Source organism: Haliotis asinina, chromosome 8, assembly GCF_037392515.1.
Source record: "Haliotis asinina isolate JCU_RB_2024 chromosome 8, JCU_Hal_asi_v2, whole genome shotgun sequence".
Classification (NCBI taxonomy): Eukaryota; Metazoa; Mollusca; class Gastropoda; order Lepetellida; family Haliotidae; genus Haliotis; species Haliotis asinina.
This window is the reverse complement of record NC_090287.1, coordinates 9,986,489-10,003,645: the sequence shown is the minus strand read 5'-3', so window position 1 is coordinate 10,003,645 and position 17,157 is coordinate 9,986,489. Positions and strand designations below refer to the sequence as shown.

Genomic DNA, 17,157 nt, shown 5'->3' with positions numbered 1-17,157 from the left:
CTGAATACACATGATTTTGATTGTAACATATAACCCGATTTAATGAGAAAAAGAGACCCAGTTAGATAGGAATTTAGGGACTATGATAGTGACTTATGAATAGGGTGTCCTGACACACATTTAACAGATTATAAGGGCTGAACAAGGAGTTCACAGACAGACTTATGAGAGGTTTTATGAAGTCTCATTCTTAGTTCTTGTGAAAAACATATAACTTCCTATATATATTCAGTGTAAGTAAAATATGCTACAACCAGTCACACAGCACCTTTATGATGTTATCGACACATGTGAAACATACAAGTACGCTACTCAAACAGTATAAGAGTAAAATGAAATATTCATAAAATGTATATTTACAAAATGCAGCATTTTATAGGGGTCATTTAAATTAGCCGCCTAGTGGTGACACACCATGATGGCTTCTCGTGAGTCAAGGAGAGAAGATGATCACCAGACAGAGGCTTTAGAAGAGTAACTGACAAACTATCAGTTTTAGATCACATCACACTGACCAGGTCAGTGGCTCATGGCCAAACTGATATCAAAGTATGTTTTGAATACAGTGGGTACACATATTTCATGAGCATCAAATTTCAGAGAAGCAGCTGATACTGGTGAAATTTGAAGAGGAAAATTTTTTATGTTTAGATTTTGATATTATTATCATTTTTACAGGAGCTATATTGAGGTGAATAAGTACACCATGTAATTAAATGCTTACCCAAATATTGAATTACCATCTTGCATTGTTGTCAAACACTTAATACGTGAGTGCCCATGACTTGACATCAATCAACCAACTGACTCGATTGTTATTGAAATGGTTATTTGCGATGTTAAACAAACAGATTGTATTTTAATTTGAAATATGTTTACTCATAAACATTGACACCCTAGTGCTATAATGAGGTTGTTTGGACAGTTATATGACCTAGGAAAAAAAACCCAGAACATTATGAAAAATAATTCAACTTAAAATGTGAGATTTCAATTTAATGCTTTAGACAATAGAGTGATAGTATTTCCAGAACTGTGACAGTGACTGAAACCAGTGGTCACGCTCAAAGATAATATAATTCTAGATTAGCGTTTATCTAATTTTTCCAACTGTCCCACGTCAAACAGATTCTCAAATTCGCCAGCCCGAAAGTCAGTTTAAAATTTAGACAAAATAATGACAATAATAATAGTGGGTATTTGTCTGTATTCAATGCTTGCTCATGTAGTATGAAGATATTTTTTGGGACCACATAGAACATCAGTTCTATCACAGCATGTAATGTGATTAATGTGCGGGTATGGTACAGGCAAGCCTACAAAAGAGCTAGTAGGATTTGAACTCATGATCACTGATTGCTGCACTCAAATTGGAGACACCTTAGATGACTGAGCTATCTTTGGCCCCTGTCTGTTATGAAGGGATCATGGTTAAGTGTTTCATTGAAGTTTTTAAGATTCTTCACGGCTGTTAGATACCATTAGATCGGTTTTCGGGGTTCTGTTTCTTGGCTGTTTGCATGTCTGCATAACTTGTGGATCAGTACATATGTTTTCCATCACTATCGTGCTGTGTTCAAACTTGACTATACACAAGATAACTTGATATAGCTGTTGATAACTGGGATGTTCTTTCATTGATGATGATTTGATGTATCCATTATTTTGCAGAAATACAGCTTCTTGTTGTTGGTGAAAGTGTATATGAGGTGTGTTTCTTTTGCAGGAACAGCGACAAGAGAAAGGAAAAGTCAAGAGATGCTGCAAGATGTCGCCGCAGCAAGGAGACAGAGGTCTTTTACGAGTTGGCCCAGAATCTGCCGTTGCCAAGCAGCGTCAGCACCCAACTGGACAAGGCCTCCATCATGAGGCTGACCATCAGCTTCCTGAAGATCTGCAAGATCAGAGAGGAGAAACAGTGGCATGGTAAGCTGGATACCTCTTATAATCAAGTTACATGCATATTCAGATATCGGGAAATTTCCTTATGCTAACAAAATGTGAGAAAACTAAGTGTCTTTATCGGCAGGATTCACCTGTCTGTGGTTTAGTGAAATGAAACTGATCTGATGAAAGAATGGTCATGAACCTTCCAGACAAGTCTTGAGGTTCAGCAAAGGTGTGGATGTTTGTTTCTTCATCCATGAAGGGGATGAGTAAAAGGTATTAATGAAAACACAGTTCAAGTGGAAGGAGTACAGACTGAGTGACCTGTGAAGGGATGAATGTTGACTGTGTGACCTGAAAAGGTGATGAGTGTTGACTGGGTGACCTGTGAAGGGATGAATGTTGACTGTGTGACCTGAAAAGGTGATGAGTGTTGACTGGGTGACCTGAGAAGGATTGAGTGTTGACTGTGACCTGTGAAGGGATGAGTGTTGACTGTGTGACCTGAGAAGGATTGAGTGTTGATTGTGTGGCCTGAGGTGGTGATGAGTATTGACTGGGTGACCTGAGAAGGTGATGAGTGTTGACTGTGTGACCATACAAGAAGAATAGTATTGACTGCTTCACTTGGGAAGATGATTAGTATTGGGGTTCTTTGGTAAGAGTAACATGCTAGTTCATCGTGATGATTGTTGTACAGGAAATGTGCTCTTGGATCTGTAAGTGAGACATGAGAAGGTCAAGTTCATTTAGACCAGATCATTTGCAAGCCTCATTGAGATAGAAGGATTTTGCATACAAGAACTAACAAGATTTTGGGGCCCCAGTTCAACCTTTTCAACCAGATTTAACCATGGATGTTCCATCTTGTTTGAGCTTCATACAAGAGAGAGCCTTCAATCACAGGCAACAGACACCATTTCAGCCACTTGTGGAGTTGAGCCTGGTGAGCCAGCCATAATGAAGAGTCTGAGTGCCAGCTTATTCCAGATTCTGCACAGAGAGAGAGACCCTTCAAACACAGGAAACAACCTCTATCCACTAGTGAAGCCACTAGTGAAGCTCTGCTCATTGAGCTTATCACAACTAGGTTGAATCTCCAGAACTCCAAACCGTTCCAGTTTTCTGCCTCTGAGAGCCATGTGGGTGTATCATGGAACAGCCCTATACATCAGGAACTGATGAAGCTCTGTGCTTGACGGCTCTCCTCCAGTATCTGTAATACTGATGGGTGCAGATAAAGATGTCATGTTACTTGAAGGCCTCCAATCATGTTGCTCAACTTCTGTAAGATATGCTGACGTTGAGAGGCTGTTCCTTGTTAAAGGAAGTTTATGGAGATGGTCATGTCGTGGTAGTCATCTCAGTCATGGCTGCAGCAATGTGACAAATCCCAGATGCTTCACTGGACTTTATGATGATGAATGTTAATTTTTTGCTCTTTGAACAAGTAATAAGAATAATTACTTTTAATGCTGCATTACAAGCAAAATATGAACAAGTAAAAACATTCACTTTTTATGATGTATTGAGCAATATCTCCATCTATATCAGTATCTTCAGTAAATAGTAGCTGCTGGACCAACCAATTCTGTCATTAACATCCTGAGCAGCTATCTCACCTATGAGTTGTATCGACCAAATCCACTTGTCTCACTGTCTCTGAACCACTGAATTTCCCTTCTGCCAAGCCATATCTGCATTGCTAAGCCCTAACTGAGGCAAGTTAAGATTTCATCAGGTTCCCCCTGGGGCTCCTTTATATCTTAAGATAGGTTTGTTTGTTACTGTCAAGATTTTATATATTCAGAGATGAAGCATTAGTCTGCTGGTTATGCTGTTGGCTGCCATTTAGGATTAGCATAGGTTACTGAAGACATATTCTAACCCTGCCCTTCAGGGCTCACAAAATAGCCATAAGTTCTAACAAGAACATTACACTATGGTTGTTCGAGTGTGTGTTGACTTGATCCTACTGGCAGAGTGAAAAACAGAAGCGTGAGTTGAATATTCTCTATTTCTGGGTAGAATAGCTACATGATGAGTTTTTCCCCCAAGTAACCACTAGAGTCTGTCCATGCTTAGTCTACAGTGATGATATGCAGTGAACATCAAGTAGGCATGTCAGGTAACCTTCCCTGACTCTGGAGAGTAAATCACAGCAGGTTGCTGATAAGATGCACAAGTTCTGGTGATGTGTTGGTGAAAGCGAAATGTCTTGCTTGATCTGAATCGTTAATTTAAAGATTAACAAGGATCAGAGTACAGATCTCTGCCTCAGCTCATGATGTATGGCATGTAGTTACAGAGGAATGTTCATGCCGTTAATATTTCTACATGAGCATCAAATAACACCATGTCTTCGAATGCACGAATATCAAGAGGTTTGAGTGCATGAACATAAGTTTTCACATTTCAAGTCTTTGTTGTTTACACAGTAAACATCTATATGGAATTTTTACTTGCAGTGTCTGGTGGAAGTGTATAGTGCTATGTCTTGGTTCATTTCACTCATAAGCAATTGTGCAACCAGATATGCTGATATTGTATCAAAGGGACGTGACTCATCAGTCTGCGAACATTTTGCTGTACATTTCATGTTTCACAAATGAGACCTGTTTTTCAACACAAAAGTAATATCAGCAATATTTCATAGTTCTTATTTCATTCTTCATTTTATACCATTATGGTTAGTAACATTTAGTATCAGAGTAGGTACTAAAATTCATTTCATTTTCATGTTCTCATTTTACATTTGTACACACACAAAGGCAATGTTAATCATGTAATAAATTGATAGTGTTCGTGTTCTCTCAACTTGCTTAAAATTACAAATTTGAAATAACAGCTTACGCCAAATTATATATTAATACGTAATTTTGTTGCAGATATTTAATTGAAATTAAATCTAAGGCAACTTGTCCAAATGATGAGAATAACAAATACAGAACCCTGTTTACAGTCTACTTTTCCTTGAAATACAAGCAGCAGGAAGTGGATAAGTGTTGTGTTTCTTCCTGCGAACCACTGGAGCTACTCGATATTCGGATCTATATATGGCAATGTAATCACTCAGACCCATGTATCAGACCTAGTAACCCTCCTGTCTTAAATAATGGGAAATTTAACTGTGGAATGAAAATGCATCTAGTGGTTTAATGTCAGTGTGAACAATAGTCTGGCTAGATTGGGGAATGACAGTTGTATCAGGTAATGGATCATTGTGTATGTATCAAGCTTGTTGCTGACAAACCTAGCATTTGTAGCAACAAACTCAGCACATGATAGAAGCTAAGGCATGCAGTTTTGACTCGCCCAGTTGGGCCACCTTCTGCCATTTCCTGTATTTCCTGTTGTTACTGTCATGTTGTTTTCTTCAAATATTTCCAGTCTTTACACTCTCATCGACATACAATCTGTCCAGAAAACTGAACATTGATGGATAGAGCCCCAGCCATGTTGTACCTGTAACCACTTTTCTTGTACTTGTTCTTTCCCTATCTTGTGGAGTGGGAGGAGTATCCTGATTGTTAAAGCGTTAACTCATCACACTGAAGACTCCGCTTCGATTCCCCACATCGGTACAATTTGTAGAGATTTCAGCATTATGGGGATAAAACAAGGACCGGTTGGTAAAACTATGCTGTCTTAATGTGGCATGGTATCTGAGTGGGTTGACTCACGTTCAGACATGCAGCCACTTACACAAGCACATACATCGCTGTATAAATGTAACAATCTTCAAAGGGATGTTAAATATTTTCCAGTACATCCCATCATTTATTGCCAAGTGAAGCTAAAAATTATTTTCCATTTTCACAAGAGTCCGCAATCCCTGTGCACCACCATCAAACAGAGATGAGACCAAGTATTGATGGAAAGGTGATGTTGTCCCATAGGGGCACCACACATCCTGTTCATTGAAACATAATATTTCACTGTGTGTAATATGTGAAATTCTTCAGTAATTACCAAAACACAGGAGCAAGTAATGCTGGAGCTAGTTCATTAGATGGTCAATTTAAAGAGTTATGTCAGAAATTAGTGTATACAATACAGAATAAAGAAGTCATATGTCCATAAAAATAGTCTGCATTCTTCATCTTTTTTAACATCTAGAATGAAAATATAGAAGTCATTCGTAAGTAGTCAAGAAATGCTGAACAGTAGTTTGTTTGTGCTCAGTTTCACCGTAGATTAAACTATTTGTTTGTCAGCACAAACCACAAATTGTAGTGTGTGCTAAAGTTTTGGGTTTCATGTCTTATCAAATGCCAACATTGAATAAAGATGCACATCTAACCTTGCTTCAAGTCTCTATGAAATTACGAGTCCATGGATGTTCTGTAATACTGTTTTGTAGAGGCAAGTTTAGATGAGCAGACATTACAAGACTAGACAAAGTCCATGGATGTTCTGTAATACTGTTTTGTAGAGGCAAGTTTAGATGAGCAGACATTACAAGACTAGACAAAGTCCATGGATGTTCTGTAATACTGTTTTGTAGAGGCAAGTTTAGATGAGCAGACATTACAAGACTAGACAAAGTCCATGGATGTTCTGTAATACTGTTTTGTAGAGGCAAGTTTAGATGAGCAGACATTACAAGACTAGACAAAGTCCATGGATGTTCTGTAATACTGTTTTGTAGAGGCAAGTTTAGATGAGCAGACATTACAAGACTAGACAAAGTCCATGGATGTTCTGTAATACTGTTTTGTAGAGGCAAGTTTAGATGAGCAGACATTACAAGACTAGACAAAGTCCATGGATGTTCTGTACTTCAGTGGCTATGAAAGGCAAGTGTACATAAATGAACAATCAGTAGAAAATAGTCCTTTTTTGACTGGTATTGTGTGAGTATGGTTTTACGCCATTTTTAGCAATTTTCTAGCATTATCACTGTAGGGGACACTAGGGGGCTAGGGGACTCTTTTGTAGACATATATCTAATCTAGAAATTATGATTTATATTGATGATTGTTGCCTCACAGTCTGATTCAAGCATGCTGAACACCTCAATCACACATTTGATCCTGAAAAGCTATCTAAGGGAGATAACTATGTATAGCTTTGGCACCATCCCATCTCTTGAGGACTTCCATCCACTTCCTGTTTGAAGATACCTGTGCTCACAATAACACTAGACACACAACCATGGACACCCACACTTACAAGGTGTATTATGTAAACCGATTAATGCATGTCAAAGGATACCTGCTGATTTATGCTCTAGGCCCTTATCGTAGATGTTAAACATACTGTCAACTGATATAACGCTTATGTTATTTGACCAGTTTTTATGTGATAAAATACCATATTTTATGATGTTTGTATTTGTATTTGACAACTGTCACTCATCTGATACACCCTTTCCTTCCGCTGAAATGATGAAGTGGCCCTCTACCTGGAGGTCACTCCTGTCTGTACATGATTCTGTCACCATGCACTGGAAGACCTCAGCTAGGACGGGCGGGAACAACAGTGTTAGTTAAACCACAATCAGCCTATTCCACTTTCGTTGAAGTGGACCCACATAATTCTTGGCAGGTCATGTGTACTGAGAACCTATTCTTCCATAAAACCCTTACTATTTAATTTGACATCTTCTGTGCCTTGAAACTCCCTCTGGGTACTGTGGACCTACTTACACTGGATATCCTACTAGGTAGTGTAGATTTACATACCCTGGATCTCCTACTGGATACTGTAGACCTCTTGTACCCAGGATCTACTTGTTACTGTAAACCTATTGTACCCTGGATCTCTTATTCGATACTGTAGACCTATTGTACCCTGGATCTCCTATTGGATACTGTAGACCTATTATACCCAAGATCTACTGGGTACTGTAGACCTATTGTGTATCCTGTATCTCCTATTGGATACAGTAAACCTGTTGTACCCTGGATATCATGCACACTAGACCTATCGTACCATGGAATTCCGGCACACTGTAGACCTGTTGTAGCATGGATCTCCTACTGGATACTGTGGACCTATTGTACCCTGAATCTCCTCCCAGATACTTTGGACCAACTGTACCTTAAATACTGGCGAGGTCCTTTCATACCCTTGAACTCAAGAGTAGGTACTGTAGACCTGATCTACACTAAAGGTCCTGCTGGGTGCAAGCAGCTTGCTCTGCAGAAGAAAATGTCAGACTGCGGGTGTTAATTTTGGTAAACTTGGAAATAAATGGCTTCCTAATCCCTTCTTTTTTAGAAAGTTGATGTCAGTGCTAGTGTGCAAAATAGTTTCCAAATATTGCTAGCCATTCAGGAGTGCCATGTTTGAAAGTTGCTAGCCAGCAAAATAATTCACTAGCCCGAAGTTTAAATATAGAAACTAAGCAGAAGGTTACAATAAGGTAAATTACCACAAGAAAACAAATAACCCCATGAAAATTCACAAGTCAGTCAGACCAGTGACTTTGGAGATATACTAGCCTAACTTGATTTTCACTAGCCATGGGCTAACAGCTATTTGCACACTGGTATGTGCAGTAGAAACTTCATCACTAGCTTGTCTTACCAGTCTTACCAGCAAATGAGCTTTTACCATTGCTATTGTCACTGATAGCCATAAGCGTTTTGTCACTTCATTTTGTCTAGCTCTTCTTCTAGCTTGTAAGGTAATGTTTCATTATGGGCTGTGAATGGATATATTTGGTGCCAGGGATATTGTTTAGTTACAACCTCTGCTGTGAATTGCGTCATTGGTAACTGTTGAATCTAGCCCAGCTGCACATGAAGCCCAAATAACAAGGCAAAAGAGACAATGTTTGTGGGGTTTAAAGGTCAGACGGAGAATGTTCAAGCTCTGTGCTAGAGCTGTTGTCAGCCACTGACATGTACAATTGCCTAACCTGTCAAGATGCCAACTGTATAAGTATCCCTCATGCCCATGAAGTAATGAGATACATGCATCTGACAGGTGCTTTGTTTGATACAGTTGTAAAGCCTTAAGGAACTACCTAAAGAAGAGCATGCCTGGTGAATCATTCACAAATTAGCAGTACTGCATGCCGTGATGAACCAAGGCCAATAGCCAGGCAGGTTGTAGTTTAGCTCTGTACTGGAGCTGACAGATCAGAATGTCTGAACCTAGGATTCAAACTTGCAGATCAGTTAGGGACACAGCTCTTGAAGTGGCAGTATCTTAGCAAAAAATGTTGATATCAAAATAGTATGACTTTGCAAAGACTTGTCCTTGTACATTTTTGCTTTGGTTTTTGATACATTTTTTTTTCAGTTTACGTCATTGTAAGTACTGTGTGTGTATTGGGTTAATTCCACAGTTTATGGACACTGTTTTTAATGTTCATACCTAAGTGTTAAAACTTGTTTCCGCCAATTCTTACATATAAATATGTCAGCAATATTCTGACAGCTTTAGGAGAGATGTATGTTAAGTGAGACAGAATGGTATGTCATATAAGCAGCCTTAGAACACATGGATGTGAAGCAAGCGAGAATGATACAGTGTGATATAGGCAGCCTTAGGAAAGATGCATGTGAAGCGAGGCAGGATGATTCAGTGTGATATAGGCAGCTTTAGGAATGATGGATGTGAAGCGCGGCAGAATGATTTAGAATGATTCAGTGTGATATCCTAGGAAAGATGGATGTGAAGCAAGGCGGAATGATTCAGTGTGATATAGGCAGCTTTAGGAATGTTGTATGTGAAGCAAGGCAGAATGATTCAGTGTGGTATAGGCAGCCTTGCAAAGATGGATGTGAAGCGAGGCAGAATGATTCAGTGTGATATAGGCAGCCTTAGGAAAGATGGATATGAAGTGAGGCATAATGATTTATTGTCAGATAGATAGCCTCAAGAGTGATGTTCAGAGCATATACTTCTCCATTTAGATGATGAAGAACATTGTGACAATGGTGAAATCCAGAAGCGACTTCCTCAGATGTATCCAAAAGCCTTGGAGGGATTTGTCCTGATCCTCTCTCGGGAAGCTGATATTGTATACCTGTCTGAAAACACAGCCAAGTATCTCGGCATCCAACAGGTAAAATACTCACAACATTCACATTTTCAGGAAGAAAACTTATCAAGTTCATAAGAAACCACTATCTATTCTAGTGATGAATGTTGCATTTGTATATGCTGTAGTGTTTGTGTCGCCTGTCAGCTTCACTGTTTAGGAAATCAAGGAAAGGTTTAAATAAATAATAATAAAATCAATTTCTTTGCTCCCTGTCAAGCAATAGCATGTAGATGTGATCATTTCACCATTTCAGATTGAACTGATGGGACAAAGCATTTTCGACTTCACTCACCCGTGTGACCATGAAGAGATCCGTGACATGATGTCAGATCGCCCTCACGGCTCAAAGACAGTGTCTGAGGAGCGCACGCTCTTCATCCGCATGAAGTGCACTCTCACCAGCAAGGGCAAGAGTGTCAACCTCAAATCAGCAACATACAAGGTACGAGGGTATCAGTAACATACAGAGTATGACCAGGACTTAGATGTTTGAAGCTGTCTTAGAGCTAAGATAGTCGTAAGTCCAGACATTAACAATGATTTATGACTACAATAGCTCTATGAGAGCTTTGAAAATCTAGGCCCTTGTCAGCAATATACAAATTTCTGGGATATCAGCAACATGCAAGGGTATCAACAACATAAAAGGTATAAGGGTATCAGCAACATACAAGGTGCATAGGTATCAGCAACATACAAGGTGCAAGGGTATTAGCAACATGCAAGGTACTAGGGTATCAACAACATGCAAGGTACTAGGGTGTCAGCAGCATACAAGGTACAAAGGTATCAGCAACATGCAAGGTACTAGGGTATCAACAACATGCAAGGTACTAGGGTATCAGCAACATACAATGGTACCTACAGGGTATCAGCAACATGCAAAGTATCAGGAACATACAAGGGTATCAGCAACATGCAAGGTACTAGTGTATCAGGAACATACTAGGTACTAGGGTATCAGGAACATACAAGGTACAAGGGTGTCAGCATTAGTCAAGATATCAGCAACATACAAGGTGCAAGGGTATCAGCAACATGCAAGGTGCAAGGGTATCAGCAACATACAAGGTGCAAGGGTATTAGCAACATACAAGGTGCAAGGGTATTAGCATTGGCATCTCTCACATACAAAAACTTCACCTGTCCCTGAACCAGCAAAACACTTTCATTTTCTTTCATCCGTAGGGAACCCCCCAAGGGAGCCCAAAAGAAACTTAAGAGAACTTACGTAGTTTCATTCAATTCCCATTGCACTGAAATAGTGGAATCCCTGGGAATATAGAGTGGTGACTTCCTGTTTGAGGCTGTTCCTGTTCAGGGCAAGCAGTGCAACAGATGCACATTTAAAAAACTGATGACTGTAAATCTTTGTCTCCAAAAGTAAAAAGCACCTCCTCTGAATGAGTACAATGTCAACTGATAAACCAAGAGAAATTTTAAATCAGACTTGAGGAAACCCTGGATTGAGAGGAATACTGATGCTGTGTTCCTTATCAATAGGGACTGTGGGGTAGCATGTGCTCTCCCAAGCTGAAGACCCAGGTTTGATTTCACACATGGGTTAAATGTGTCAAACCCATTTGTTGTGTCCCCAACCATGATATTGCTGGAATATTGCCAAAAATGGCACTAAAGAATACTCACTCACTCACTCACTCACTCACTCACTTCTTTTTAATACTCTGTCTCCAGACAAACAGTTCTCTGAAAGAATGAAATGTTTGACTTGAATAAATACCTGTTGTCAAAACCTTCTGTAGCAAATTAACGCTGGTCCTCATGCAAGTATTTGTGATAAACTGGAAACTCAGATGAGAAGAGGAAGTTTGTGAGTTAACTCATATCAGACTGCTCCATCTGTCAAACAAGTAATTGCATAATATCCTGTTGACTACAAGCTGTGTCATACATGGAAGGTTACTCTCAGCTTCTTGGAACTGGCTGTCAGTTTGCAACAGAGCCATCATTGTCCTTTCAGAGATGGCGTGATGATGCAGTTGAACAGTTATCAGAATTATTTCCCAAAGGGTTAAGACATCCTTCTTATGACTTCAGTTACATTCATTTTTTTATTACGGTTATCATTGTATTATTATCGTGGGTTTACTGTGATAACATATTCAATTATGTTAAGTCTTTTCTTTTTAAGTTGGTTTACAAAATCTTTAAAAAAATATTTAACTGAAAAAAGAAAGCATAGTCTGTCTCCCAGTCCCTGAGCCACATTATTTACCCTACTGCCTGGCCCTCTCTGCTGTGCAAAAGCTCGAATTGAAGAAAGTCTAGATTTCTTCAGGTTCTGAATCTCTGGTCTTCCTTGGGCTCTTCTGCAGTTTAAATGAGTTCATTTGTTTCAATCAATATTATATATTCAGAAACTAAGCGTTAGTCTGTAGAAAACACTGAAGTGATGTGGACAGAGAGGGAGTCTACCGGTGAGTTCAGCATGTATGTGTATCTCTAGAATGTGTTTTGGGAATAATTTACAGGTGCTTGGAGGACATCTGCAACAAACTAATGGCTCTCTAACCCATAGTAGACAGTCAAACACCTGGGGTATATCAGTCATTAATAATGTTAGTGTGACAGTTTTCAGAATAGAATTTCAAGCACCTATATGTAAAGGATATTCATAAGTTTTCAACAAAATTTGCCCTTATATTTTAATGTTATCCAGAGTGATGAATTTTTGGTTTCCTATTCCCAGTCAACATATTCTTGACCATTACATTTGATTTGTGATCAGTAGATTTAGTAAATATATAAACTTATTAGGTTAATTTCAAACTTCTTCATTTAAATTCCAAGCATGTTCTATATGCCTTTCAAAGTGGTTTTATGGACGAACTGTTTTGAACTCTTAAGTTGTGATCAAAGTCTTTATGGCTTTACAGGTCATCAGAACACTTAAAGTTTTCAAGTAAATATAATGTAATCTATATCTACGTTAACAAGGAATAAGCAGAGTTATAAAACCAAGGACAGAACATCAAGAAATATTATGAATACTGGAGTTCTATACACAGAGAGGATAAACATACTGTACTTTTTGTATAGAGGTTGTTACATGCAGTCTCAGGTTTCCAAGATTTAACAGCAGCTTATGTGTTATCATAGGTTTGCTGAAAGTGGTAAATGTCTTGGACAACATAGTTTGTTGTCTGGAATGATGGGTTGGGTATTTTTTTATCATCATGCACTTTGGTTGCAATGGAAAAGTTATTTTGTTTCTTGTCCTTGCCAGGTGATCAAGTGCACAGGAAGGCTGGTTGTGGCCAAGACGAAGAGCAAGAAGGACTCTGACGATGCATCAATGTACCCCTACTTGCTGGCTGTTGGGGAGCCCATCCCCCATCCTGCAAACATTGAGGTCCCCCTCGACAGCAGCACTTTTCTCAGCAAACACAACATGAACATGAGCTTCACCTACTGTGATGACAGGTAGGTCAAGGCCGTCTACACAGGATGTCATAAATCATTGATATTTTGATGTATGTCAGATGTGGATGATGACCTGTAGGTCAAGGTCACCTTCTCAGGGTGTCACAAGTCACTATTGATGTATGTCAAATGTGGGTGATGACCTGTAGGTCAAGGTCACCTTCTCAGGGTGTCACAAGTCACTATTGATGTATGTCAAATGTGGGTGATGACCTGTAGGTCAAGGTCACCTTCTCAGGGTGTCACAGGTCACTATTGATGTATGTCAAATGTGGGTGATGACCTGTAGGTCAAGGTCACCTTCTCAACTTGTCAAAAGTGTCTATTGATGTGTGTCAGATGTGGGTGAACTCAGTCAATTCAAGTGACATATTCGCAATGCCTTCATTTCCTGCTTTGCCAGACAACTGCGTCATGCAGTGGTGAGATATGTGTGTGCGTAGAGCTCTCAAGACAGACATACTGACAAGTAGTCAGATTTATTCTTACTAATGCCATGTCTTGTCTTGTCGTCTTATGTTTTCATGGCAACAGTTTGAATAATGGTGATTAGAACACCAAGAAATGTACAAAATATTAATCATTTTACAGACATATACTTCAACTTTTTATCACATAATTGTTCATAATTATTTCTTGCTAGTGATCACTGGTGATATATTAGTTTCTTGGTAAGGACTGCAATCAGGTATATTTTTATCCCCCTGGCATGTAATGGGTTTTGTTTCCGGAACACAACTCAAAACCATTCAATATTTTTCTGCAAAACTTGGTAGATATATCATTCTGAACCTATGGTTGTGCCTTTTGGTATTTGCAGGTTTTTATGATTTATTATTTTCTTGGTCTCCATGGAAACGTTTTTTACTTCGTCTGAAAAGTGAGAGGTGTGTTTCATTTCCAGAGCAGAACTCTAAACTTCTAAATATCTGTCAGTAAAACTTGGCAGATATGTGTGGCAGACCCCAGAGTGGTGCCTTTTGCTATTTACAGGTTTTTGTGATGTATTATTTTCTTGGTTTCCATGGAAGCGTTTCAGACTTAGTCTCAAAATGGAGGGATGGGTTTCGTTCCCAGAGCACAACTTGAAAACCATTTCATATCTTTCAACAGATCTTGGCAGATATATGAGACAGATCTTGAAATTGTGACTTTGCTGATAATTTTCATGAATTCCATGGAAACAATTCAAACTTAGTCTTAAAAAAAACATGAGTAACTGTGAGATGATTTGTCCTTTCAAACAATTGGGGACCGGGGGATATGTCATCTTCTGATGACTCTTGTTTTTATATGATGGCATTCTGAAAACGATCAGTCTCAGGAAGACAATCAGTTGCCAGTTTATGTGCATAGATACCTTGAGCAGTTTGTTTTTTTAAGAAAAACAGATTATAGGAAATACATTGCCTCTCACCATATTTTGTTTAAAATACTTCACTTCAAAAGGTTAGAGTCACTAGTGTAAATATAGCCACTTACTTTAGGCAACTGTTCTAAACTGAATTTTGCAAAAATATTCCACACTGTGATACATGATTCTCATGCAGTACATATGCATAAGGTTTGTTGTTGGTTTCTCCAAGTTAGCAGAGAAAGTAGTCTGCAGTGTAACTATATACATCACATATAGTGAGTGTTTTAAGTAAGTCTAAACTTTTGATGGACAGTATGGGATGGAAATGATGAATAAATTTATTTAGCCAGTTCTTAAAAATAATTTTGATTCTGTCTGAATATGTAAGGAACTCACAGCCCTGATTGCAGAGAACATGGTACGTGGTGCTGAACACTGATTATATAAGACTTAAGATTAGAATCAGTCCCCAAAGTAGGTAGTTTGATAATGGGGAATTTATACTTAAGAAATCAAATAATTTCAAGTGTTTGTTGTTATGATATGGGGATAGGTTTTAGACAGACCGCTTGACTTTTAAAATTGAAAATGGGACAAGCCAAGTACTCAAGAAATATATTCTGTTTTTTCTTTAGTATTTATATTTTTTTTTTCTTTTCCAGACCTTGATGCCTCTAATTAAAATTCTGTAAATATATACTTGGCCAATGCATAGTTTTCCAATTTTTTTGTTAAGAATACTTTTATTGCCTTTAATGTTCTTTAGCAGTCGAATTGTAATCCTTTCTTAGTAAAATCTAATGTAACACATGTAGGGAAGAAGTGTGTTTTCATTTCAAACCACTGATCACATCACCGTAGCCCTGACCCACAGAGTGTAGGAGATAGCGAATATTTGTTGGGTAGCTTTACACTATGGTATATGGTATATGGTATATACTGTAGCCTATATATAATAGAATGTCAAACAAACCTGTAGGTCTTAGCAAAGACATCCCCATGTGACAAGCATAAGGAGGAGTGCTCAGGAATCCAAGTTTGGAAAATATGTAAAATGAATAATTGTAGTAAGCAGTTAAATGTTATTTTTTCTTTTATGTCAGTCTGTCTTGCCATAATTCCTACCATTTCCCTATTTCTAAAAGTGGCATAAAACCTTCATCATGTATTGGGCACATTTCATTAATTGTTTTAGAATCCAGGACCTGATTGGCTACAACAATGAGAATCTGATTGGTAAATCCCTGTACAACTACCATCATGCACTAGACAGTGAAATTGTGGAGAAAGCTTTCAAAGATCGTAAGTACTACAAGCACAACTTTCAATCTTGTACTTTCAAACTGAATCCTAAGTTATTTGAGTCTTGTATGCTAAATGAGTGTTCCTTGAGTGTTTCTTTATCTCACAGTGTTTGCCAAGGGACAAACAATGACTGGTCAGTATCGGTTCCTGGCCAAGAATGGAGGCTACGCCTGGGTCATCACACAGGGAACTATAATCTACAACAACCGCACACAGAAGCCTCAGTGGGTTGTGTGTGTCCACTATGTCCTCAGGTAAGGGTGAATGTCATTGGCTTGTCTCTGTCTCTATGTTCCATGGTAAAGGATTGCCCCATGGGTTTTCTGTCCTCTATATCCTGGTCAGTACCTTGCCAATGCTTGTCACTATTGTGGCACATTTTCCATATGACATCAACTGTGATATTGCCTTTTTGTTAAGAAGAAATGACTTACCATTAAGTTTATTGATTTTTACAAGGGTTAAATTCTTTTGAGAAAAATAAGATCCTGTTGGTCATGTGATGCTATTTCAACTGTCCTGAGTGTCCAGCTATGTTCAGGACGCAGTCCCATGTCTTTCTTGACAATAATCATTACACCCATGCCTTATCAAAGTTCCGATCTTTAACATAATGCTGAGAATATTTTGTGGAATGGCACCCTGGATCTTGTGAGAGTCACATGATTATTTGACCCCTCTTGTGTGTTCAGTGCCATACAGGAGAAGAGCATGATTTTGTCGGAGGTTCAACAGCAAACAGCAGAGGACCTCCTGTCCTTCAAGATGGAGCAGAGCACAGACAAGATATTTGGACCCAGGACAAAGGACATGGAGCAGAACTACTTCGTTCCTGAGGAACTCAAGAACAACATAACCCGTAGGTTGCTCTACACATTGTAGAACAGAACAGAATTCATTTAGCAAAACAATACAAAAATATTATACTCTTCAAATAAAGTAGGGGATAATGAACTCTCAATTTGGATAGGAAGTGTAAACATTAACAAACGTTTCAAGGACAGACATCTTATGAACGCACCACTATTTCCCTCTATTACCACCCCTAAACACAACGCATAATATGCACGTGCACAACGCAGTAGCCCCATACACATGCATTGGGTCCCATTCTTGATTTTTGATGTTTTCAAGGAGGTCGAGAAATCACTTAGAAAATTAA

General features: G+C 38.7%; 1 protein-coding gene across 2 annotated transcripts in view; it reads left to right on the top strand.

The window, feature by feature from the left end:
• The window catches only part of LOC137295093 (hypoxia-inducible factor 1-alpha-like), a 72,717-nt gene that overhangs the window by 44,498 nt on the left and 11,062 nt on the right, over window positions 1-17,157 (top strand). For both annotated transcript variants that reach the window (XM_067826381.1, XM_067826380.1), the window contains exons 2-8: window positions 1,727-1,926; window positions 9,759-9,910; window positions 10,143-10,331; window positions 13,137-13,333; window positions 15,886-15,992; window positions 16,102-16,249; window positions 16,688-16,854. In XM_067826381.1, the coding sequence (XP_067682482.1) occupies window positions 1,727-1,926; window positions 9,759-9,910; window positions 10,143-10,331; window positions 13,137-13,333; window positions 15,886-15,992; window positions 16,102-16,249; window positions 16,688-16,854 (1,160 nt within the window). The remainder of the gene's footprint in view (window positions 1-1,726; window positions 1,927-9,758; window positions 9,911-10,142; window positions 10,332-13,136; window positions 13,334-15,885; window positions 15,993-16,101; window positions 16,250-16,687; window positions 16,855-17,157) is intronic.